The sequence below is a fragment of the Dermochelys coriacea genome, chromosome 23, assembly GCF_009764565.3.
Source record: "Dermochelys coriacea isolate rDerCor1 chromosome 23, rDerCor1.pri.v4, whole genome shotgun sequence".
Taxonomy (NCBI): Eukaryota; Metazoa; Chordata; order Testudines; family Dermochelyidae; genus Dermochelys; species Dermochelys coriacea.
In genome coordinates this window covers 3699756-3725905 of record NC_050090.1, presented here as the reverse complement: position 1 = coordinate 3725905, position 26150 = coordinate 3699756, and the positions used below count along the sequence as shown (strand labels likewise).

At 50.0% G+C, this 26150-nt stretch overlaps 1 protein-coding gene across 5 annotated transcripts in view; it reads right to left on the bottom strand.

The window, feature by feature from the left end:
- Positions 1-26150, bottom strand: part of TIMM50 (translocase of inner mitochondrial membrane 50) — a 47594-nt gene that overhangs the window by 725 nt on the left and 20719 nt on the right. For all 5 annotated transcript variants that reach the window (XM_038382011.2, XM_043501627.1, XM_043501630.1 and 2 more), the window contains 7 exons: positions 23998-24019; positions 13772-13830; positions 11505-11624; positions 7940-8044; positions 6142-6240; positions 2162-2318; positions 1012-1118 (listed from right to left, as the gene is read on the bottom strand). In XM_038382011.2, coding sequence (XP_038237939.1) covers positions 1012-1118; positions 2162-2318; positions 6142-6240; positions 7940-8044; positions 11505-11624; positions 13772-13830; positions 23998-24019 — 669 coding nt within the window. The remainder of the gene's footprint in view (positions 1-1011; positions 1119-2161; positions 2319-6141; positions 6241-7939; positions 8045-11504; positions 11625-13771; positions 13831-23997; positions 24020-26150) is intronic.

Genomic DNA, 26150 nt, shown 5'->3' with positions numbered 1-26150 from the left:
ACAGGCTCAAGATCCGATTGCCACCCCTGTGCTTTCGGCCCCAGCCCAGCCTTCCACAGGCGATGCACAAACGACACAGCATTGCACCAACATTCAACGGGAAGTGATGGCTCTTAGCAGCACACCCCCCAGCCAGGCTGAGATGCGAGTGAGCACATGTGAATTACACACAGGTGAGCCTGTCACTGATATGCTCAGCATCATGGTGAGCCTGACAGGTGAAATACAGCTGAGGGGCTTGTGGGAACGTTGGCTTCTACTCCCAGCTCTGCTGCTGGCTGGCCTTGGGCAAGTCACTTCCCTGCTCCATACCTCAGTTTCCCCATGTGTACAATACCCGATCTCCTTTGTAAAGCTCTCTGAGATCTACTGATGAAAAGCTAGGGCTTTATCATGACGAATGTAACGACTACATTGATTCCGACACAGCTATCGTTAAAGCGGGACAACCCTTAGTGTGGATGCAGTTAGCTTAGTAGCAAGGTACTTATTTCGGGAGGGCTGATTCCGGTAAGTTGCCAAGCCAATACGATACCTGCGTGCAGAGCAGCCTCCGAAGCCAGTGCTCCCACCTGCACCACCCCCTCGCATTGCTGGTCCTTCCCCACCACCGACACATCTGTCTAGGGTTTCCATAGCGCTCACAGCTGTGGTATAGCTCACCACAAGCAAGCGGGAGGGAGATCTTGCTATGTTTTAACAGAGAAAAACCAAGACACTCACATTTCTTTTCCACGTGACTGGTGAGTAGGAACCTGCCCTGCTCTCAAGGCCCCTCTCTTACCCTTGCTGCATCTTTGTCTATTTAGACTAAGCTCTGTGGGGCCAGGGCTCTTCTATCTGTGCAGCATCGGCACAAAGGGGCCCCGACCTTGTTACTGGAATACACTGTTGTAGTACAAACAACATCTCTCCCTCCAAGGCTCTGAGGACAGACTCCACGCTGCCCCCTGCCTTCTGGTGCTGCAGCCTGAGCCGGGGTGGCAGGAGCCACGAAACCAGCGCCCTTACCTGTTCCAGCTGAGACTGCCTGCGTTTAAATGCTTCCAGCGGGTCATCTTCCATCGAGTAGTTCTCCAGCACCGTTCTGACATCCTCGACCCCACTCAAGGCAATAGCTGTCGGGCAATGAGAGGCAGGGAAGGAGAGGCTGAGCATGGGTGTGCGAACATGTCAAACAAAGCCAGTCCGGGAGGCAGGGATTCTGCACTGCGTGCGTATAAGCAGCACTGAGTTCCTGCTGGGGGTCAGAGGGTCTAGACGCAGGAACGACGGATTGTTCCTAAATGCAGGAGGGCTACGAGGCCCCATCCCCTCTGTGACCCCGCCCCTGCCCCACCTCTTCCCCTGAGCCCCCGCCCCCAGCCAAGCCAGAAGCTGGAGCCAGGCCAGGAAGCCCAGGTCCCTCCACCTGCCTAGATTGGGGGGCCCCCCCCAAGAGCAGCCACCAGCCTGTGTCCCCACGCCCCGGGGCACCCACCCAGGGCCGGTGGAGGGTCCACGGCTCCCCATGTGGCTCTTACCCTGATCTTGCTCCGGCTTCCGGCCTGGCGGTGGGGCCTCGGGGGCCGAAGAGCCGCAGCCGGGCCACGGTAAGAGCTGCCCAGGCAGCTGTGGGGAGCCACAGACCCAACACCTGCCCTGGGCTGGGGGCCCAGGGGCAGGGACATGAGCTGGGGGCTGCTCTTAGGCCCCCCACGCTGGGCAGGTGGAGGATCTGCAGCTCCCCACAGCTACCCGCTTTCCAGCTTAGCTGGGGGGCAGGGCCTCAGGGGAAGGGCAGGGGGGCAGACTTGTGGCGAAAAGTGGCCTTGGCCCCCTTGTTCTGGCGCCTCTGTCTAGGCCCCTCTCTGAAATGCTGCCCATTCCCAGGAGGGAGGCCCAGAGAGACCCGCTCTCTACAGAAATGTAGGGTGCAGCTGCGACACTAGTGGGCCCCTCGGTCCCGGGGAGGGGAGGGGAGTAAACTCCTGGACTTTCCAGATATAAGCCCAGTGTTCCCTCCCATACAGGAATGGGTCAATCCCTGAGCCAGGTGGCAGGAGCTGCTCCTGTAACTGTCCCATGGCCTTATCAAGCAATAATTCGGTCAGATTTCATCGCCAAGCGCCCCCTGCCCCAGCAGCAGCCCTTGGCAGAGGGATACTCCCCCCCCCCTTACTCTTCAGGAAGGCGGCGAGGTCAAAGAGGGTCCTGTCGTCGGAGCTGCCGTCCCATTTCTTCAGCGCCATGCCGTTGAAAGGCTGCAGGCGGAACGCTTCCTTCTTGCAGTCCACCACCACCACCTTGGCGGGGTCTCTGTTCAGGCAGGAAATATCCTGGACGCAGGGACACGGGACAGATGCTGAAACCTGCGCTCTCCAAAGCCCAGAACCTGACACAGCTGGCACCACAGGGCATGGCAGGGAGCGCCTGGGAGACAGATCTCCCCCCGCCCAGCCTAGGCTGTGCTTCCATCCCCTCTCCCCCCCCAACCCCTCCACTGCAGCCCTTCTCCTGAACAGGAGGATTCAGGTGTTTTGGCTACCATGTGGGTCCAGACCTAAAGAGCGGTTTGAAAATCAGCAACTTGTCCTGGGCCCAGTGAAGACCTGACAGAATTCCGTACTGCCTAGCACAACTCTGAGTGGACACGGGTCTGCACAGAGTGGGATCTGTAAGCTTGAAGGGCAAAACGGAAGCTAGTCAGACCCTTCTTCTCCATCCCATAATGAGAATGATTGAGGGGTCGTGTAAAGGCTGGTGAAGCCGGAACAAAAGAGCAACCTGTGGCATATTGTTGCAGAAGGCCAGGAATCCAACAGCAACCACTAGTTCTTCTCTAGCACTTTCCATCCGTAGATCTTAAAGTGCTTCACCAAGGATACTGGCATCATTGGCCTCCATTTTACAGATGGGGAAACTGAGGCAGAGAGCAGCAACTTACCCAGGGGGTTGGTGGCAGAGCCAGGGACTGAACCCAGGCCTCAAGTCCCAAACCAGTGTACTATCCACTTCGGCTGCACTGCCTCCCCCATACCCAGTGTCTGGATCATTGCATGACCTTGCTAAATACACTGGAAGGCGGCCGGGGGGTGGGGAGGGAGGCAGGGGGCATATGATTGCTGCAGGGGTCTGCATTCCCTGCTAGAACTGGTAGTGGGGAGCGATGTATATTCACCATGTGCTTCGCAGCATCAAATCGCTGCACATAGGGCTGGTAACTGCACAGAAGTGACAACAGGTCAACAGATTTAAGAGCCGAGTTAACCCAGATTTTTGGGGGGGGGGGGAGGGTAGTACCAGCAGTGAACAGGGCAGTGCCACTACACAGCCTCCAGATCTGATTTACACACTTTTTGCCCTGTCCCCTCCCCTGCAATATTCCAGTCATAAACAAAAACGTCCCGCTGGGAAACGAATCCCGGTTACGGTACCAGCAAGCTAAAGCAGCGACATCCTGGATGGAACAGCAGGGCTGCTCCTTGCAAAACTGTCCCGCCCCCTCCAAAATCCACAAACAATCAAAACACAGAGAGAGCTGCCCTGAGAGAAAAGGACGCTCTGCCCACCCCAGGACAGCAGATGGGAGGTGAGAGGGAGGGAGGGTGGGCGTGTGCAGGGGGGAAGAGAGACAGAAGGTCCATAGCAAAGTGCTCTATTGTGGAGTGTGGACAGAGGTGCTCGAATTACAGCGCACGAGGCCAGGGCTGGGGAAAGAGAGGGCAGCTTTTCACGGGCAGAGCGCTGCCTAGATGCAAAGGCGATATGGGACCATTTCATGGATGAGCGGGCGTGGCATCACATGGGGACCCAAGGCTAACACTACCGTGCTCAGAGAGGGAAAAAGTACAGAGCAGCTCTGAATTTCAAGCTGCCTACATCCCAAAAGGGGTCTACCCTGCCTGGGAGAGTTTTAATGTCCACCCAGGCAGTTGGGCACGCGTGTCTAGAAGTCGCAGAGAACCAAGCCTTCTGCTGTATTCAGACACCCCGAGTTGCACACGCACAGGTCAGAGAAGGCAAGGCTGTCACGGATCGTCTCCCTATTCGCATTATGCTACTGCGGCAACAAGGCAGATGCTGTACGTACCATCACTCACTGGAGGACAGAGCAAAGTGCAGGAAGGCCCCCCCTCCACCCCCGCACACCAGCCGCCGAGACAAACTGAAATTAACATACAGCATGTTTCTGGATGGCTGACAGCTGAGAGGGGCCTCTTGTTAAACACAACCAATGCATCAAGTCAGTCAAGGGAAAGCGCTTGGAGGTTTGGTAATAATCTAGCACCATCAGGCAGGGAGCTTCATCATGCTGAAAGAGCAAAGCTCAGAGCAGCTGTCTTTCTTTTAAACGTGACCTGCACAAGGGAACGAATTGAGTTTCCCCCCCATTTTTCTCCTTTACCTGCCCTTCCTCCCCCCCTCGCAATTCTTCTCATTTTTAAAGCTGGAAATATTAAGCCTGATCGTCCCTTGATTGTGCTGGATGACAAAGAAGGGTGGATGAGGAGCTATTCAGCTGGAAAGACAGGGGTTCTCTCGAGTGTTTGAGTTTACTGGCACTGTCTCAAACAAAGTTTTAAACATCTGATACAAAAGTCACTTTCGCCTCTGAATCTGGCATCGTTTCTTTGGCATCTGCAACGTCATCAGTTTGCCAGTTCTCTGCCGGGTCTTGGAGAGCAGACAGAACCAGAGAGTTTGTCTACATGAGGCCATCCAGAAAAATTAATCCCAATTATCTTTTAGGTGGATTAGCTAAATTGCATCACACCCATTTGTACAGCCCTGGAAATCCACTCTTTATCCATGGATCTTTGCCTCCGCGGATGCGGTTGTATTGTTTGCCATCTTCGCGGATCGGATGCAGGTCTGCACTTTTGTATCTGCTCAGGGCTCCACCCACATGGATGTTTTTATTCAGACGTAACGGAACTTGAATTCTTTTCATCTTAATTCGCTTCCAAACTAAAATTAAGGTCAACCAATTTAAGGCCACTAATTCTGAGTGAGATTGCCCACACAGGGAGGTAATGCAGTTTAACAAAAGGTGTGAATTTAAAGTGGATTCGTTCATTTGATTAATTTTCCCGAGATTATGGTCTTGTCTACACTTCAGACCATGCGGGGAGTGTAAACTGCAGAGCACACTGAAGTATTACACTCTAGCTACCCCCAGCACGAACTAAAAGGTACCTAGTTTGCATTAATGTAGAGGACTACATTAGTGCAAACCAGGTACCTTTTAGTTCCCACCCGCAATATCAGCACTATACTTCAGCGTGTTTTGTAATTCACATCCCCACAGTTTGCCCTGCAGCGAAGTGTAGACATACCCTAGGAGTCCTCATGTCAAGAAGCCCCAGTGTACGAAAACAACTAGAAAACAAAGTCCCCTAGAGGTTTTCCTTGTGTATCAAAGGGCACAAACCCAGTATGCGCCCCCTGCCACCGGTCACCTTTCAAAGCCAGAACGGTCACATTCTCTGACAGACACACTCTAGAATTTGCATCGGTGAAGTCAGCAGACGTGACTCAGAGCTAGACGGGGTCACGTCTGCACGAAGCTGGGGTTACTCACTGAAGGAGACTCCATTTCCCTTTCAACCACTTCCCCCAGCAAGCGCCAGGGGCAATGGAAGACTTTGCTGCTACTTCTGCCTCTATCATACCCTTGGATGGGGATGACTCCTTCATCCCAGCTCAGCAGGTTACAGCTTTCTCAAGTAAAGGCTGTAAAGAGCTTTTTTGCTGTATGCTTCCACAGGGATGAAGGGCTGGCACAGAGGCTCAGATGCACGCACTTTTTAGCTGTTGAGGATCACAACACAAAACGCGGCACCGTGAGCCTCTGATGGGGAGAGACCACAGGCTGAAGTTGACTGGCAGAGCTGTGTCCGAGATTAGTCCAAGACTGGAACAACCTGGGGAAGCGGCAGGACAGGACTGAGGGGACATCGGCAGAGCTAGAGGGCAAGGTGATATCAGGATAGACAGGCAAAGGTCTGAAAGCAGCACGTTAACCACAAAACACATGAAGCATTCAGACCTGGTCAGTTTCCTGCTCGCTCCAGCACAGATGTGTTCTGAGATTATTTTGGGATCTCCCGCACTAGGAAGCGGTGAAACTATTCAAGCCAGAACCCCCAGTAAAGATACCTTAACATGGTGTCCATCCATGTAACGGGTGGCATCTCGGAAAAGCCGATAGGAGATGAATCCGTGAGGGTCCACACTGTCAATGAGGGGAAATGCCGTCTGGAGGAGAAAGAAGAGGGGTGATTTAAGGGTGTATTTAAGCCTGCACCAGACAACTCTGCAGGTTTAAATACATCCACAGCTCTTCCCTCATAGAGACACCTTGAAAAACATAAGGAGTCAGCAACAGAGCTTCTGAGTAGTAGCATGTAGGTATGTGAAGCTAAAGAAAATCAGGCACAGGTTTCAGAAGTCAGGGACAACCTGATGCATACAGCTGGCTGGAAAATGGAAATATCTTCCTGTGAAAAATGTAATAGTTTTGGGAAAAAACTCATCCTGAATGGGGTCAAAAAGGTGCCATTTTTCCTGGGAAGGGATTTCCAGAAAAAGTGCATTTTAGAAAACCAAAGCAAAAAAATTTCAGCTTTTGGAGGCAGCATGTGAAACTGACACAATATGAGCAATTGGAGAGCCATGGTTCTGATTTTCCCAACAGAAAGCAATCACATTTTTGGGGGTAAAATAGAAATTTACCCATGGAAAATTTCCATTTTGCGAAAAGGGCATTTTCCATCAGATAGAAAATTCCTGACCAACGTTACTAATGGCATTTCTTCCAGATGTACACAAAGCAAACAGACACACTTTTTGGTCGCCCTGATACACCCCCAAATTCATCATGCACCTTGATGTCACAGAAGACCAAGTTTGGCAGTAGCAACACAAGAAACACATGCACCAGGGAGGAGGCTAGAAACAGCATTGGTCAGGAACACTGAGAGGAACAAGGCACAGTTAGTCAAAGGTTAGTAATTACCACGGTCTCCAGCACACCCCACAAAAGTTGGCATCTCCCTAGCCCACAATTCACACAAATATTACGGGCAACGATGAATGGGGCATTTAATTATTCTGGAGACAGAGAAGGAGTACTTGTGGCACCTTAAAGACTAACAGAGAGGCACCCCGTGGCTGTGCACACTCAAGTTCGGGAGTGCCCGGTTGTGGACTTGGGTTCAGACATTTCTCGTGAAGCTGGTGCATTTTGCTGGGGCAGCCTGCAGGAATCCACCCCCCCAGTGCACCAAAGGGGAAGCTATGCTGGATCTCAGCATGAGCCAGCCATTCCCTTGACATACTTTGAGGGCAGCACGGCTGGCCAGATGCATGCTGTTTCCTCAGTAGGTTCCAACAAGGGCAGGGTTTTTTGCCCTATGGATGCGAACACACCCCCTTCTCGCAGACAGTCCCACCAAATTAGCACGGCAATAGCCCCAATTCAACAGGTTGATGGAGAAGATGGGGTCTATATACATTCAAATGAGCAGTGGCATGTTCCAAACTCTGCCATTCATGCCCCAGCTATTTACTGAAGGAAGGTCAAGAGTATGCGGAGACTCACTGGAAAGACTTTGCCTAGCACAGCAAGGGGGGCACTTGCTCCTGGGGGATCTGGGTATAAACAATCAACACCCCTACACTGGGCTAAACCAACCCCCCCCCCCCCAGCCCCAGGTTTAAGGGCCACAAAACAGGGTGCCTGCCCAATTGCCGGAGTCGCTAACATGAGGAGTGCAGCACGTCCCCATCTGTACGCCGCTCAGCCTCTTCCTGGTCTGTCAGAAACTGCTGGAGAAGCTCTCAGTCTCCCCACCCCCTCTTTTATCCAGGGCATGCCAGCTGCACCTGTCTGAGAAGACAGCACTGATCATGCCCAGTGGGGCACAGGACCCCCCCCCGGCACCACAGCACTCACCATGCCTGTCTCAGATGTAAAGATGACTATTTCATAGTGCAGCGCCAGCTGCTGAAACAGACTGTCAATGCCCGGTCTCTTCTTAAAGCGCCAGCCAGTTACTAGCTGAGGACAAAGGGAGGGACAGAAAGAAAAGCCATGAGATGACAACTCGCTAGAGAAGGACGGAGCTGATTTTCAACAGAGAGGCTGGTATCGGAGGCCTGGCTGGCATTGCACTGTCCAGCAGGAAGGGCAGCCAAGCACTCTAGGGCTGCCACACAGCATGGAGAGAACACAGGGGCAATAAGGCACATGGAAGTTTTGGAAAGAGGCCAGCGGTTCTTCATGAGATGCCCCCTTCCCGACTCTCATATTATCAGAGCGCCTAGGAGTCCCATCCTGCCTTATCCTGTATTATTGTAGGGCCTAGGAGAAGAACCCCATTGTGCCAGGCACTGGACAAACACCGAACAAAAAGTGCAAATATACATTCAAATGAGCAGTGGCATGTTCCAAACTCTGCCATTCATGCCCCAGCTATTTACTGAAGGAAGGTCAAGAGTATGCAGAGACTCACTGGAAAGACTTTGCCTAGCACAGCAAGGGGGACACTTGCTCCTGGGGGGTCTGGGTATAAACAATCAACACCCCTACACTGGGCTAAACCAACCCTCCCCCCCCAGCCCCAGGTTTAAGGGCCACAAAACAGGGTGCCTGCCCAATTGCCGGAGTCGCTAACATGAGGAGCGCAGCACGTCCCCATCTGTACGGCGCTCAGCCTCTTCCTGGTTTGTCAGAAACTGCTGGAGAAGCTCTCAGTCTCCCCACCCCCTCTTTTATGCCAACTGCACCTGTCTGAGAAGACAGCACCAATCACGCCCAGTGGGGAGCAGGACACCGAAGGGCCGACAATCTGAGTGCAAGACAAGAAACAGACACACAGACTGATGGGGGGGGTACAAGGAAACAAGACAACAACACAGCTCTGCATAGCAGCCAGTGGTCTCATCGCTCCAGCGGCCCAACCAGGGTCGATTTGTCTGTAGGCCTCCTGGAAAAGGAGTTTGAAGGAGGGATCGGAGGGACGTTAAATCGGGCAGATGTTTATAGAGAGCTCCTCCCAAGCACACGGGGAAGCATGGACGAGAGCACAAAGGTGCATGTTTGAGAATTTCACAAATGGGCAGCTGGCGCCAGGGGCCAATTGGAGGCAGGAGTTAACTTCTCCATACCGAACTATAGAAGACAGTTAAGGGATAGAGACAGGATGAAGCTCGGCTGTTCTCAGTGGTGGCAGATGACAGAAGCAGCAGCAATGGTCTCAAGTTGCAGTGGGGGAAGGTCTAGGTTGGATATTAGGAAACACTGTTTCACTAGTAGGGTGGTGAAGCACTGAAATGGAGATTCCACCACCTCCCTAGGTAACCCATCCTTACAGGTTTTTAAGGCCCGGCTTGACAAAGCCTTGGCTGGAACGATTTAGTTGGTGTTGGTCCTGCTTTGAGCAGGGGTTTGGACTAGGTGAGGTCTCTTCCAACCCTAATCTTCTATGATAGGCCATAAAGGGCTTTGAGAATGAACACAAGCATCTTATGTTTGATGCAATGGAGAAGGGGGAGCCAGTGGAAGGATGCAACTCTCCCAAACCCTTAATTACCAACCTATTTGGGCAACTTCGTTGGCCCAAGCACTGGGCAGGCCTGTTCTGTGGACCACAACCCGACAGACTGTGTTAAACCAATGCTCATATCCCAAAGACACCCTGCTCTGTGGCTGGTGAGTTAGCAACTCAAACACGCAAGTGGTGTCAGGGCTATTGGAAGTTAACAGCACTGCTTTGTCCACAAGTTCCCCGCTGTGTAAGAGCGAGGACTGGCCTGTCCTGGCCTGCCTAACCCGCTGAATTAGCGTGATCAGCTGTCCTTCAAATCCACAGACAACTCCGGATTTCCCACCATATCCTGGAATGCTAGCATTTCTCTCCAGTTCTATGGCCTCCCTTCCCTTGGTTACTTACAAAACAGCAATTTGTGATCAAGTTAAACGTGCCCAATTCACAGTAGTTAAGTGGGTCGTGATGCAATGCCCATTACCTTTGGGAGCCATTTGGGTCATCCATGGGCCAAACCGGAGTGGCGTTTCGACCCCATGTGCTAGGTCACAATGCCAATAAAATCTGACCTGTTCACCCCGCTGTCTCCATCTTCAGAGGGACGACGGATGGGCCAAACCCAAGCAGCACTGAGGCTATGTGCACCAGGCCACAATACCCGGGCGAGGATGCCGGGCTCAACCCTGCAAGACATGGGAGCCGCTGCTGTCCAGGGTGAGAGCAGAGCAGGCCCCCTTCTCCCCCCAGCCAGCAGATCCCATTACCAGGAGGGGAGCTCAAATGGAGTCAGGGTCTGGAAAAGTTTGGGAACCACTGTAGTTCAGGACTTCCACAACCAGATTAAGCAGCAGCTCCCAAGACGTGGATCGAAGACATGTTCTACCCCTGAGATGTGCACTGTGATCTAATGACTGCTGAGGGGAAACTGGATTGGGATGAAGATGCTGGGGGAGAAGGGAGAAGGGGTTGGATTCAACAGCTTGATCTGCAAGGCGAGTTCTCCATTTGTCGGTGCTCTGTTCCATCTTTAGGCTAGAACCACAGGGCTGGACCCACTGGGTCAGACAGCAGGCCTACATGCTTAGGGATTACTGTCTGCAGTCATTCGATCCTGCCTCAAGATGCTGTGACTACTGGAGAGGAACCCAAAGTTTGAAAGACGGAGCAAACGCGATCCCTCTTCCTTGTCTCTGCTGGCACCACCCTCTCCTCTTTGGCCCAGCGCATCTGCTGAAGCACCACACCCATTTACACAGCAGAAGGCCTGCATGTGTAAGGCATACAGCTGGCTCCCCAACAACCAGATGTTCCCTCCTCTCAGAAGCAGCCTGCTGAGAAGAGGTTTAGTTACCGCCAGCTTTTAGGATCATGCAGACCGGGGTCCATTCTCTGCCCCACTCCTAGAGCACAACGCACAGCTTCTGTTTGTTACAGCTGTCAGATCTGTGGGAATGGCCTGGAATCCACCTAGCACTCCCAGAATAAAAGCAAGGGTCGGTTCAGCTGAAGTCAGTGAACTATCCATAAAGAACAGAGCTTTACCAATGCCCTTTGATCCTGACCAAGTGTACCCCTGCAACCCCAATTCTGGGCTCTCCACACACAGCTTTACTGATGCCAGTCAGTCCTAACCTGCAGCCCACCTGGGCTCTGTGCACAGAACTGTACCCCCATTCCTGACTAGCAGTACCATGGTCTTTTCCTAGGAAGCCACTTGTGGTCTGACCGTTGTGTCAACCTATAGAGTGGCCCTGTATAGGGAAGGAACAGGCACCACGCTGGGACCACTAATCTAGATTTCACTTACGATCTAGCAGGATCTCAACTAACGCAGTAACCGACTGCCTCTCACCATGTGTCTGTCGCGAAAGCACTTGAAACAACACACAAAGAATTTGAGAGAAGGCGCCCTCCTCCCCCGAAACACTCTCTCCAGAAAGGGGAACACAAAGGAGAGAGAGCCTGACTTACCGACCACTCGGGATGGAGCAACACATCTGTAAGCTCAATGACCAGGGTGTAGGGAGGCTGATAGTACGGTTCTTTCAGGGGGTCTGGAAGCAGCTTTGGGCTGGTGGGCTCTATAATCATCTGCAGGGAAGAAACCCAGGAAGACAGAGTAAAGGAGTTACAGATGTGTGAGGAAGCCAAATATGGAGGAGCTTGGAGCAGCAAGGCAGAAGAACATGACTGTACATAGCTATCTGGCACACTGCATTAACATGCATGAGCGAGATACAGAATTCCTGCATCACGGATATTGTTCATTTCATCTCTATGTCGAGCCCCGTGAGCTGTACAAAAATCTCCCCTCCACTGGCACTTCCTCCTTCCTTGAAAGGCTTTAGTTTCCAAGATGCTATTCTCATGACACTGAATACCTGAGCGTTTCCTGACAGGTGGCAGAGGAAGGGGCAGTTTCAATCCAGATCTAAACATCTGCTGCTCTTTTTCTGCTGCTGCTCTCCCCGACCCCCTCCCCACGCTGACCTTGTAATCTATCTGCTTTGGAAAAAATGCATGCAGCTCCCAGTTGTTGTACCAGGCTTCTGTTTAATCAGAGGAAACAGGAGAACACCGTTAACACCTTGTTACAGCTTGCCTCAAAAACTAACATGTGGGAGATTTCAGAGAACACTGGTACCTCCCAACCTGGAACAGTCTGCACTAGCTGTGCCCCCCTGAAACCAAGGCTTTGTCTACACTGGAAACTGAGCGACAAAACTTTTGTGGCTCAGGGGTGTGAAAAAAAAAAAACACCCTCCCCGAACAATAAAAGTTTTGCCGACGAAAAACACTGGTGTGAACAGCGCTTTGTCAGCGCGAGTGCTCTAAAATGAGGTCTAAAAATGGTCCTTTGCTATCCATTTGTGCCTGGCAGCAGCCTTTCCGCCTTCCCTGCGAAGACGGCTCAAAAAGCTGGGAGCGTTAACAAGAACGTGAGCTCCTAATGAGAGCCAAGCTGCTTGTGTGAAGAGATTTTTAGCTGCCAAGGTGTAAGGGACAGGCCACGGTTCAGGATGGAGAGTTTCTAGCCTGGAATAGCTGATGACATTCACAACACAGAGAGCTTGACACCTACACTTTCGGGGCAGCATCAACTGTTGTAGGAGGAAGAACACAGAAGCCTGGATGCTGATCTTGGCAAGACGAAGAGAAAACCTTTTTTTGAAGCTAGACCCATTTAGACTGGAAATAAGGTGTACATTTTTAACCGGGAGGGTAACGAACTGCTGTATCAACTTACCAAGGGTCGCAGTGAATTCTCCATCACTGGGAATTTTTAAATTAAGATGGGATTTATTTATTTATTTTTTAAAAAAGCTCTAGCTCAAAAGGAACAATTTGAGGGCAGTTCTCTGGCCTGTGCTATTCAGGAGGGCAGTATACATGATCACAGTGGGCCCTTCTGGCCTTGTAATCTACGAATTTTCAATATGAGAACCATCAGCCTGAATGCATTTCATTAAGGGCTTGAGGTCTTCCTTAGGGGATGTCTACACAGCGACAGCTGGGCATGGGTTAGCCGGCCGGAGCTGGCTTGAATCAGCTAGTGGGGGTAAGAATAGCCAGGAAGACAGGACAGCATGGGTGATACAAGCCAGGCACGGACCCGGAGTACGAACTCTGCTCGCTCACCTGGTCTGCTGCACTGTCAACCACTGGATTCCAACTAGTTCAGGCTTCCTGTGTGGTAGGGAAGTATCAGGCCCCACACCCCCTTTGACAGGTGGGAAACTGAGGCATGGAGGTGCTGAATGACATCGCCACGGACTTCAGTGTGACCTTGGGTAAGCAGGGAACTGACCAGATGACCCGAAGACCTAGGCTAGTGCCCTATCCCCTGGGCCATCTTTCCTCTCAAGCCAAACTTCGAATGCCAGGGCCAGATTAAATCCATGACAAGGGATGCCGTTTTACAAATCGGAGGCAGCATTAGGTCACTGAGAGCTCTTTGGAACTGGGACAGTCTTTCATCACACTTTTGTATAGGGCCTATCACAAGAGGGCCCCAATCTCAGTGGGGGCCTCTATGTGTTATCAGAAGACAAATGATAAAGAACTGCAACAGGCCTACCTGAACCATCTGGAGAGGGGCTCTGTTTCCTAATTGTAAGAGTTACATTTGGCTCAAGCCTGTGAAATTTACGCTGGCATTTCTACCTGACTGGAGAGCCCAGGATCAGCCCTTTGATGAGCTATTCAAGACCAGCCGGAGGGTTTGTGCAGTAACTCACCTGCCTATAATCTTTGAAATATTTATACGTCCTTCGGAGCTGCTGAACCACCACTGGATCTGCAAGAGAAGAGGAAGAGTCGCATGTAGCAGCAGCATGTAGAGTGGAAAAAGTCTTCACACCACATCACAGCTAGCAGGAAAACGAATCCCTGCCTCACTAGGGATTCTAAAAGGACCAGATGCAAATGGGCAGGGTGGGAGGGAGGATGCCTGGGGCATTAAAGTGGAGGTTTAATTTCTAGCTCCCTATAGATTTCCTGGGAGATCTTGCCCAAGTCACGTGCCTCAGTTTCTCACCTGCAAAATAGGGTTAATGCTCCTTTCCCTCACAAACATGCTTTGCTCATTCGTGACCAAAAGGCACCGGTGATGGCAACATATAAAATATCCAGAAAGCCAAGTACAAGATAGAATTTATCATTTCATTAGCCATGGATCCTTTCAGGGACACAAACTCTTCCAATTATACTTCCACCAAGGAGACTCCGCACAAGAAAACCAAACCCAAAACTGGTGATGCTCTAAGAATTTTCTTCAGCAAAGGGTCTGATTAGTTAAGTACCAACATCTTCACATAGGATCCTATTCATATCAGCCAGTCTTGCAAGAGTCTATTCATCTTCTTCCCCAGGCCAACCAGCATGAGAGGCAGCATGTTCTGGACAGGGCTGCAGATTTGGAGTTCAGGACACCTGGGTTCTATTCCCAGCTCTAACACCAACCTGCTCTCTGACCATAGACAAGTCCCTTCTCCTCTTTATGCTGCTATTTTCCAGCCCACCCCTTGTCTAGACTGTAGGCTGTGCTGCTGTAAGGTCTCTCATGTAGCTGGCTCAATCCTGTTGGCACAATTAAACCACCCCCAATGAGTGGCAGTAACTACTCCGTGCCTGTGCAGTGTCCAACACAATGGGGGCCCTGATCTCAGTTGGTCTGTGCAGCGCCTGGCATAACGGTGCCGCAAGCAGCAATTTATTTTGAGGCATAAGATTGTTTTCCATCATCACCAAAAAGGGGGGTGGAAGGTAATTCAGTGGGCGGGGGAGGCAGGTAACAGCAAGTAGAACTTGAAACTAGACTGGCAAAAATTTTGTGGCAATTTATGCGTTAAAATATACTGGTTATTTTATGCTTCATTTCCATTATTTACAAGCATCATACAGGTCTTCTGTTGCATCAGTGAGAGGTGGGGGCAAGTTATCCCAAACTATTTCATTCTCTAACTGGCAAACAGAATTTAGGGATGAATGGAGAGTGAAAGGAGGGGAGGGGGAAGGAAGGCATATGCACATCAGTATAAGAACATGGTTTTTAGCTGTCAATCATGGCCAAACTACTCAAGTGTCTAGAGATTTGGGGCGGGGGGGTGGGGCACCCAAACTTGAGGCACTAAAGGTGATTCTCAGAAAACAGGGAGCATCATCCTTATGAAAATCAGGCCCCTTATTTTTAAGGGGTCAAGCTGAATACTCAAAAAAATGGACACCCCCAAAATCGCTAGCCACGGTTGAAAATCTCGGCCTATACCTTTAAAAGGGAAGGAGGCTGCCCTAAGAGAGACGCCAATGATAGCATTTCTTTTGGGGGCACTGAGGCTGTGTCTAGAAAGCAGAAGTCTAGGAAAAACACTCAGTGCTGTAGGAACAAATATATACAACTGTGCATCTTCTGATCATCCGCCATGCTAGCAGATGAAGTGTGGGCTGCTGTCTGGCAATCCAGACCATCTGATGTATCTCTCACATATGCAGAAGCATCCCTCTGCCCCTCCCAACACACACAAGGAATGGATTTTTCAATTACTGGCCTCCTGTCTCTTCAGATGTTCCCATAAGCAGGGGTCAGGCTGTAGAGAGCGTGTGACTGAGTCCGCAGTCCCCACACCATCGCTGTTAACTATCCCTCTGAGATTACAGCTTTACCATCTTAGCGGCCAGGGTTATTCAAACAGAAACTGTAAGTTAATCAATCAAAGGCAGGCGCACTGAATGGGACATAATTTGGGGGCAATTGTTATGATAATGTGGACCGAGCAGCTGGGGCGGATGACGATGGGGCTGTTGAGAGCGGGATTCAGGTGTCAATCGCAGGCCCATACAGGGGACTCTGACCATGGCCAAGGCTGCATTGGACTCTGTCAGATGCAACACTTTAAAAAAACAAAACAAAACAAAAAAAAACACACCACGCTGGAAAAGTTAAATCGGGAGGAAAAAAAAGAAAAAAAAAGGATATTGTTTTAAAACCAAGTCTCATCTGAGACTGAGTTTACCGTTTACTCGCCTGGGATCATGTTTTAAACTTGGACTCTGTGTCCAATTGTCCCCTTCCCTCCCATGGAGAATTTTACAGATCTGCAACACCAATTAATATTTTTGAAGCAAACACCACCCTTTTGAAAATTCTAGCATGCAGGGGAGGCAGCTGGGAGACAGGACACCTGGATTCTATTTCCAGGTTTGAAACTGATCAGAGCTCTGAAACTGACACACAACAAACACACTGCTCCCTGAAAAAAGAAAAGGAGTACTTGTGGCACCTTAGAGACTAACAAATTTATTAGAGCATAAGCTTTCGTGAGCTACAGCTCACTTCATCGAAAGCTTATGCTCTAATAAATTTGTTAGTCTCTAAGGTGCCACAAGTACTCCTTTTCTTTTTGCGAATACAGACTAACACGGCTGCTACCCTGAAACACTGTTCCCAGCGTCGCGTTCCCCTCTATAATACAGGGAGGACAATAGCTTTGCAGCCTACAGATGAAAAGCATTACATAAGAGCTAAGTCTTTAGTATGACCTCAGGAAAACCGAGAACACATAATAGCTTTGGGGAGAGGGCACTCAGCTCTATAGTGGAAAGTTATCTGCCGCATGTCTACAGGGGAGTAGGTACCCATTGTTTTAAACACACAGGGGAGGTGAAGAAAAGGTCTGCAGTGTCTTGACAGATTATTCTAGGTCACATGATGGCTGGCGCATGGTGGTTAAACAATTATCTTAACCCCAACCCGTACATCTTTAAATCTAAAAGGAAGAGCTCGGAGAATTAGCCAGAGATTTGGAGAGAGGAAAAGCGGGGAGGGGGAGTTTTCTATTATGTCGGACAATGGGCCACTGACTGAAAAATGGCTTTTAATCTGGACGGAGCATATGCCAGGCCTGCTGAACGGAGCAGGTGAAAAGCGCTTCCTATCCCAGCTCACGCGCTCTCAGGGGTCCGTGGGCAGACAAAGCCCAGGCCCTGCCTCCACTGTGTGTTTCTGTACGTGTTTGATCTCAAAGTGTTCCGCTCGCCGGACCTTCTGCCTTTGAAAGTGTTCAGCAAAGTTCCATCTGCCTCTATTTTCCAGGCTCCTTTAGAGAGGGGGCAGAAGTAACATAACAAAAGGGTCTGATTTGCTGAGCCCCCACCAATTCAACTCAAGTGGGAGCGCAGTACCTCAGAAAGTCAAGCCCCTCCTCCCAACATGGGCTTTGCTATTTTCCCTTACAATCTGTTGGACGAAGCAAGACTTATGCTTGAAACTTTCTCACTAAAATTCTACATTATTGGGATTGGAATAAGGGCTGTAACCCCCCTTCATACACCCCCACCCCTTCTAGCAGATCTTTGCCGTCTGGTAGGACTTTGCTCCTAAATGCTGTGAAAAAGGACAGACAAGGTGGGTGAGGTAACATCTTTTATTGCAGTGGTTTTTAGTCTTTCTTCATTTAAGGACCCTAAAAAATTTCAAATGGAGGTGCAGACCCCTTTGGAAATCTTAGTCTGAGGACCGCAGGTTGAAAAACCACGGTTTGATTGGACCAACTTCTGCTGCTGAAAGAGATAAGCTTTCGAGCTTACGGAGAGCTCTCTCATTCACCAACAGAAGTTGGTTCAATAAAAGGTATTACCTCGCCCACCTTGTCTTGCTAATATCCCGGGACCGATACACTGCAAATGTCAAATGAACAGTCAGCCTGTAAGATTGAGAGGTGTGCTCCAACAGAAACCACCAAAATACGTCTACCAAATGGCATTATGTTGATGTAGGTATCCAGAATATTCAACACGCTGTAGGAAGAAAATCCAGAAACACCACATGGGCTTTATCAGGGAGATATGGAAAGCTTTCCCTAGTAGAGCATGGGCTGTAGAGAGCTGGGGCCTGGGTGAATTTGGGGGGCCAGAGACTGGTGGAGGGGGAGTCTATGGCTCCTTCAGCACACCAATCCATGAAACAGATGAGTGAGCAGCAATACAATGACCTTAAGCAAGCAAAGGCATGCCAGACAACACGAAGGTATGAGAAACCGTGCTGCGACAGGATGCCGTCAGAGCCTGACCTTTCCCCATCGCTCCGCTCTGACCCTCTTTGCACGCGCTATCCTGAAATCTGCCCCTGCTCTTCACTCATCAAGTGGAACCGACTAAGAAGGGCATCTGGAAAGCCTATGGCTCCTGTCCCTTGGGGGGCAGACATACTACATTGCCACATCCCCCCCCTTCCCTTCATTCAGTGTCACAGCAGTTTACCACTCTGCTCCCACCCGCAGCTATGCCCAGGGATGGGTAGGGAAGAGAGAATTGTTAACCCTCCCATCCCAGCACAAGTCCTGCCTGACCTTCTGCCCTCGACAAGAGACTCACACACGCTGTTTATGCACCGGTACATCTGCTCTGGAGAAGCAGCTCAAACACTGGCCCTTTCACTCAGCTGATTAGAATTGTAAAGTTACTTTATTTCTTGATTTTTTTTTCCCTGGGGGAGCTGAGCATGTTACACTTAATACTGCTCACTCACTATCCAGCTTAAACACATTAAAGAATTAACGTTTATAATCCGGCTTTCCATATACTGAACTGCTCTCCTCCCAGATTTCTCGCTACCTAAATCCAAAAGGTGGTAAAAGACATTTGTGCTTCCAGCCAGCCAAAGTAAAGAGTTTAAATCCTCGGTCGGGCTAGGATTTTTATCAGATGGGTCTCCAACAATATCATAGTGAAATAATTCCATAGCTTGTATAAGCAAGCAGGGTATGAAAACTGCCCTGAATGTAGCTTTGGGAGTAGCAGCAAAACACAGACCCTATGTGGAGGGGAAGAGGGGATGGAGAAGTTATCTGTAAACCTGATCAGAGAGGCAACTTTCCCACCAACTGGCTGAGGTTTGAACAGAGTTCTGTGATTGTGCTGCCAAGTGATCAAAACTGCCCCTCCACTCACCAGGAGTCCTCTTCTGTGGTTCCAAAATTTACACTAGCTTTCAACAATTTGATAAGGGGAAGGAGGGAGGGAGATGGGGCGAGACACACGGGACTGATTTTGGGGCCCATATAGTTTCATCGAGTTTAAGACCAGAAGAGACCAACGGATCATCTAGTCAGACCTCACATATAGCACAGGACATTGATTTTCACCCAGATGCCCCTATAGTAAGTTGATGACTTAACTTGCACCAAAAGAATTTCTGTCCTCAGAAAAGTAAACTGAGTCACAGGGAGAGAACAGGAGAGGCTGAGGCTTCTGCCTTGGTAGGGAATTGATTAGGCGAGACAGGCCCAGATGATCCCAGCCAGAGCTCCACACTCCAGAGGAATCAATAACCCCAAAGTCCCTCCCAGTCTGACCGGGGGCGGAGGGAGAATGCCTTCCTGACCCCAAACCTTGCAAACAGTTTGACCCTGAGCATGTGAATGAGACGCACCAGCCAGGCAGCTAAGAGAGGATTCCCTGCAAGACCTCAGAGGATGGTCCACCGCATCCCAGCAATGGCCAGCCTGATACTCCAGAGGAAGGTGAAAAATGCCCTCCGCATCCAAGAAAACACACCAAACTGCACTGGTGAACAAATTCCTTCCCGACTCCGCTGCAGGTAAGCGGCTGAAGCCCCAAAGCACGAGACTTCATTATAGTCACTAACTTGATGCAGAGCGGCAGGTGCTATCAGCATTTCACAGGCAAGGCAGGCAGTTCTGTTCTCCCCATACCCAGGAAAATGGAAGGAAAGTGATGAACAAGAGGAAGCAGATTCCCAGATTCCAAAGCCAGAATTTCTGGCACGGCTACAATCTCCCAGCCCAGCCATTTTCCATGGTTTCAAAACGTATTCCCATTCCACAATCGGAAGGGTGGCAGGGAAGATGGGGTGAGATTACAAGTGACTGATTTTGGAGCCCATATGATCATTTGGCTTATGGATCCCTCTGAACAGCAGAGGGCACGCCTCCCCCTTTAGGTTCGGAAAACTCCTGGCACATTCTTGGGCACGACCAGAAACAAATATTAGAACTAACCCCTTGATTGGTGGATTTTGGGGTGGTTCTATTAAATGAGTACGTTATTGAGTTCAAATATACATCTAAAAGAAAAAGATGAATGCTGACCACGTCTCTGTTGAGGAATTTTCATCTCATGACCATGTACCTCTTAAGCTTCCTAAAAACCACTGGCTGGCATTTTGAGCTTTTACTTTGTGGATGGGTTCAAGGGGTCAAACCGTTCATTCTTTGGCGGGTGGAAATTATGCTTAGATTATAATCACCGTATACCTCAGAGATTAGCAGCATTCAGGTGGGAGTTTTACGTGATCTTTGCTAATGAATTTCAGATTTAAAAAAAATGCCGAGAGCTTTACTGATGGACAGTCGTCATCAGCATCCTGGCCTTTGAGGCTTCCCTGCCTCCTCAGATGATAACGCAGCGTGGATTTGATTGCAGCTGGGCACCGAGCGGGCCCCTGTGCAATGGAGACCTAGCGAATATCGAGCTATCTTCTGCAGTCAGGGAGGGCTCCTGGCTCATTCTCAGCTGCTGCTTTTAGTGCTGGTTCATTACCAATTCGTCGTGTTTTAATTACAGTATTAACCTAGGCTGATTATATGAAATGGACATGATTTCAGCTACAAATGGAAGAGCAATTAAACACCAGCCAGGTCCTGCAACCTAGATAGTTCACTTGGTCAAGGCTGCAGCCTTTCCTTTCCAGAACCCTGATTGCCATATGGCATGCTGGTGATCGCAGCAATGCCAGGCAATCCTGGAAGGTGGGAACAAACCCCATTATCTTCCAGGGTGGAAAAACAAGTATAGATATCCAGGGGGGAAACTAAAGAGAAAACCACATAGGAATCCAAGACAGAGGCCTAGTGAATTAAGAGCCTACATAGGCCGCACAATCAGCGGTGTGTCTACACTACTGAGTTTACATCGGCATAGCCCCCCCTAGAACAGACACGGCGTATGCCAACAGAAGGTGTTCTGGCAGTGTAGAAACACCGTCTCCCAAAACAACATTAGTCAACCCAACAGAGACACACTTCTGGTGGCATAGCTGCATCTTCCCTGGGGGCTTTGGTAGCATAGCTTTGTCACTAGCAGGTGTGATATTTTCTACACTCCTAGCTGTCATAGCTATGCTGGTATAAGTTTTAAGTGTAGCCTAGGCCTTAAAGAAATATTGTCCAGTTTTCCTAGAATCTCCCTAAGCAAAGGACACCGTAAGTTGTGTGAAGGAACAAGACAGTCTAAGCATGTCTCTCACTAGCGCCATTTGTACTAAGTGACCAGTGATTTTTGGGGTACCCAAACCGAGACAACATAAAAAAGCCTGATTTTCAGAGGACAGGTGCTCAGCCCTTGCTGAAAGTCAGGCCCTTTAAAGGTTCCTCAGACTGGGTGCCACAGAAGTGAGTTGTTCAAAATTGCTGTCTGCTTCTGAAAACTTTGATCTAGAGTGCAACAGGAAAGGACTTTTCCACCCGATTCTCATTTCCCAAACACCTTTGCTTCTGCCTATTGTTCTATGTTACCAGTCGGACCATGGGAGGATGATGAGTGGGAGGGTTTAAATTGGAAAGGGGAGAGAAGGAGATACTCCGCCTATATCTATGCGAAGAGACGAAATGGTTTTACTGAACAGTCACTATGAATGAGAAAAATCAAGTTCAACACTCCTTCTCTCTTAGGGGACCCAATGCCAGGAGTCTTCCTTGATAGGAGTTTGCTCATGTTCTGTCCTAAGACCCAAGTAACAGAGGCAGCTGCGCCTTGGCTTGGAGAGACTGTTCCACAGCTGAGATCTCACTCTCAGGAAGCTTTTCCCAATATTCAGCCTCAGGGCAGGATTTTTAAACACATTGTAGAAGTGCAAGTCGATGGGATATGTTCTCTTAAGTCACTTAGGTACTTTTGAAAGTGCCACCCTAAACTGTCCTCTCTGTTTCACCCCAGTACTTTTACCCATCTGCCATGATACTATCTGGCCGCCACACCACAGTATCAGAACTCATCACATGCTAATGAATTTCTCCTCACAGCCTCTCTGCAAGGCAGGGAAATGCTACTATCCCCATTTTATAGTACCCGAGGCACAGAGGCTTGACGATTGGCCCAAGTCACACAAGCAGAGTAGGGAATTATACCTTGGTTTCCCGAGGCCAAGGCTGGCACCCTAACCCCTGAGCCCATCCTCTCATAAATCACACTCCGTCCCTCTCCTTCCTTGGCTCTAATGCTTTTCAAACATGCACAGGCTCCTGCAATTTAGACAAGTCAAGATTTAGCTCTCAGGCTTCCCTGGTGCTCAGCTGCTGTGTTTCCTTATTAGTTTTGTTGCTCTTCTCCAAAAATCTCTACCTGTGATGTCCAGAAAAAAACACAGATGGCACCATTTGCAGCAAAAGTCAGAAGAGGAAACCGCAGCTGATGGCTTCTTTCAGGAGTCAAAGGGGTTCCAGCCCCATTTCTGACCTATGAGGACCAGCTGGAAACTCTGCTGCAGCGATAGGCAGGTGGCAAGGTTAAGAGCTGCTGTTTCACCCAAATGAGAGTTTGGAGGCTCGGAAGAGGACGGGAGCACGTCAGACAGAAGCAGACTCCACGTCTGTAAAACTCAATTGAGCATGTTTACAGTGCTGACTATAGGCTGCCAAACCTTCCCTCTGGGGTGTGCACATACTCATTGTGGTCATAAAACCTTGTTGGACCAGACCATTCCATTGGAAAAAAACATCCCTACGTCCCTCACAAGGAAACGTTTTCCATAAGAAATCCATGTGCAGACGACAAAAGTAGCCCACAGGAAGGAGTTTTTGCCTTTCAGTTGACCAAAGCCCTCACCATGAACTGTTTTCGCCCTTTGCTCTCCATCCCCTCGCTTCGAAGGCTCCAGCGGGAGTTCTTGGTTTCCCCCACTGCCGGAAGTGATGGCTAGTGGCTAGAGCAGGGGATTAGGAAAACTACTGCTACAGCAAATCAGTGTCAGGCTTGGGCCAGTCACAGAACCTCCCTGTGGTTTGGTTTATCCATCCATACAATGGGAACAACTGCATGTCTTCCAGGGGATTAAAGGGGAATCATCGTATGCCCTCCAGAGCAGAGACCACAACAGAAGATGGCACCATGTTCGCAGGGAGGAAGGGAGGGAGAGAAACTGGAAACTGAAGCTCAGAAGCACTCATCGGTTTGATCCGGTATTTAAGCCAACTTCCCAGTGGATTCACTGAGTCCAGAGACATTTCACAGCCAGTTCCACTCCCCAGACAGGGTACTGTAGAGTCCCTTACTTTCATCATTCATGAACAACAGCAACTAAGAAGCATCAAGCCAGATGTGCTTCTCTGTCTAGGAGAAGAGTTTAAATGAGGTGTCTACTGCAAAATCCAAAGAGCACCCCAGCCGGGGCAAACATCCATCTCTTAGAACAGTGACAGGCATGGAGTAAAAGCCCAGCTCACGCAGTGCAGAATTCAGAAGCCCAAACACAAATGTGTTTATCCAAAGTGAGTCGCTTTCCTGCTTGGGGAGAGTGGGAGGCTTTGGGAAGGCAGGTAGAGTTGCCAAGTCTGATAAGTCTCCTGGAGGGCAGCTACTTTGTCCTGCCACAGGGGGATACCGCTGGATGAATAAGGAAAAGGAAGGGCAAATGTCTCACTCCCTGCACCTGCCAGCGCTCTCCTTGTTCAGCATTTCTGGCTTTTAAAACTGGCCATCTTTCCAACCTGGAGCAAAAGGGCCTCTCTGTTCCACCTCACAGACTTCCCAATGACCAGTGGGTTGCCCTGTTTATTAAGAGAGCCATCTGCGCTACCAAGCTCACATCTGCAGGAGTGACAAGTTTATACCCCCGCCACACACACCCCTCCACCAGCCTCTCTTCCATGTCTGTCTGCCAAGGGCTCATGGGGAGGAAGCGGCCCAAAGCACTGAGCCAATTCAGAAGCAGGCTTGGGGCTTTACTCACCATTATCAAATTCGTCTGGGATCTGTAGGGAAAGAAAAGAGATATAGCTGGTTATTCTTCTTTTTCTGACTCCACTACATTACACAGCATGGCTAGAGACACCCTCACAGCCATTTGCCAAATTAAGAGAAAGATTAATCTCTAAACATATGAATATTCAGATACATCTGTTGGCTGGAGTGCAGCTGCCAGCCCTCCCCTCCCTTACCCAAACGCTACCATTGCCAGCATGTTCAACTCTGAGGTCTTGTACCCACGGCAGGGACAGCACTCCGGCAAGGCCAACTGGGCCTTCTCCCCGGGGGAGGGGAGAGGGGATGAAAACTCCTGACATCAGTTAATTACATCAGCTCTTTGTCTAAGACAAGAGGACCAGGCTGAGATGTCTGACAACCAGGAAGGCCTTAACTTTTGGCACGTTTCATATATAAGCAGCATGTTTATTGCAACATATCACAATGGTTATAAGGAGTATTTCAGATCCCATGACCCTTTGCTAAGAACAGTTGAAACTGTAACAGGAAAGGACAGAAAACTGAATATCTGATGACAGAGAAAAAATACAGGAACAATTCCATTCCTGACCAACTCCACCGAAACTGATGTGGCTGGACTGCGTCAACCCGATGTGCCAGTCGCTCAGGGGAACTTTGACTTTGAACTCCACTGGGGTAGAGGAAGAGCTGTCTTCATGTGAGCATGAGAGAAATGCAGGATACCTGGGTTCAAATCCTGGCTCTGCCATGACTTTGGATACGTCACAACCGCTCTGCATCTCAGTTCCCACATCTGTTAAGTCAGGAATATAATCCACTTCCGCCCTTTGCCTATTTTGACTGGAAGCTCATTGGGTACAGTGACTGTAACTGTGTGTCTATAGAGTGCCCAGCACAACAGGGTCCTGATCTCAAATGCAGTCTGTAGGCACTACCAGAATACAAGTAATAAATGCCCCTTTGCTAAAGGAAAATCCCACGGTAATGTCAAAGCTGTTTGAATCACCATATTTATTTTACAAAGAAGGGCATATCTTTATGGGGGAACATTAGTTAAAATACAGTTATGTACAAAATCCTTATCGGGTGATGTTCCCAAGACACAGGAAAAGCAGCTCATCACTAGAATTCATTAGGAAGGCAGAAGGACTTTCAAAGTTGCTCTAAGCTGCTCTTTTGCAGTAATACAAACAGAAAGCTGGAGAGGGAATTCCATGGGGGAGAGGTGTTTCCTGAGGTGCCTTCATTTACTGCCCAGCAGGAAGGTCAGAGTGAGGACTGAGCAATGTTTATGATGACAGAGAGTTGAGACATGATCACACTTCTATTTGATCAATGTGTGTTTGAACTCGTCACTGTAACCATTCTTTTTTCATGTTCTACTACGAATTTGATTCCAATGCCTGGGTTGGTCAGGCTAGGTTGAGGAGATGCAAACGAATTCAGACATCACCACCTCTGAACCCTGCTCACAGCAGAGCAGGGGTAGGCAAACTTTTGGTCCAAGGGGCCACTTCTGGGTATGGAATAGTATAGCTGGCCATGAATGCTCACGAAATTGGGGGCTGAGGTGCGGAAGGGGTGTGGAGGGTTCTGGCTGGGGGAGCAGGCTATGGGGTGGGGCCAGAAATAAGGAGTTCAGGGCACGGGAAGGGGCTCCGGGGTGGGGCAGGCTCCATCCGGAGGTGTGGGCTCTGGGGTGCGGCTTGGGATGAGGGGTTTGAGGTGCAGGAGGAAGCTCCAGGCTGGGATTGAGGGGTTCGGAGGGCAGGAGGGGGATTAGAGGTGGGGCAGGAGGTTGGGACATGGGAGGGGCCCAGGGGTGCAGGCTCCGGACGGCACTTACCTTAAGCGGCTCCCAGAAGCAGAGGCATGTCCCCCCCTCTGGCTCCTATGCAGAGGCGCGGACAGGAACCCTCCACACTGCCTCATCCACAGGCCCTGCCCCTACAGCTCCCATTGACCATTTCCAGCCAATGGAAGCTGCGGGGGCAGCGCTTGGGGCGGGGGCAGCGTGCGGAGTCCCGACAGTCCCTATGCATAGGAGTCGGAGAGGGGACATGCTACTGCTTCCGGGAGCTGCAAAGAGCCGTGGCCAGCGACCTTGCTCCACGGCTGGAGAGCGGGAGTGGGGCAAGCCCCAGACCCTGCTCCCCA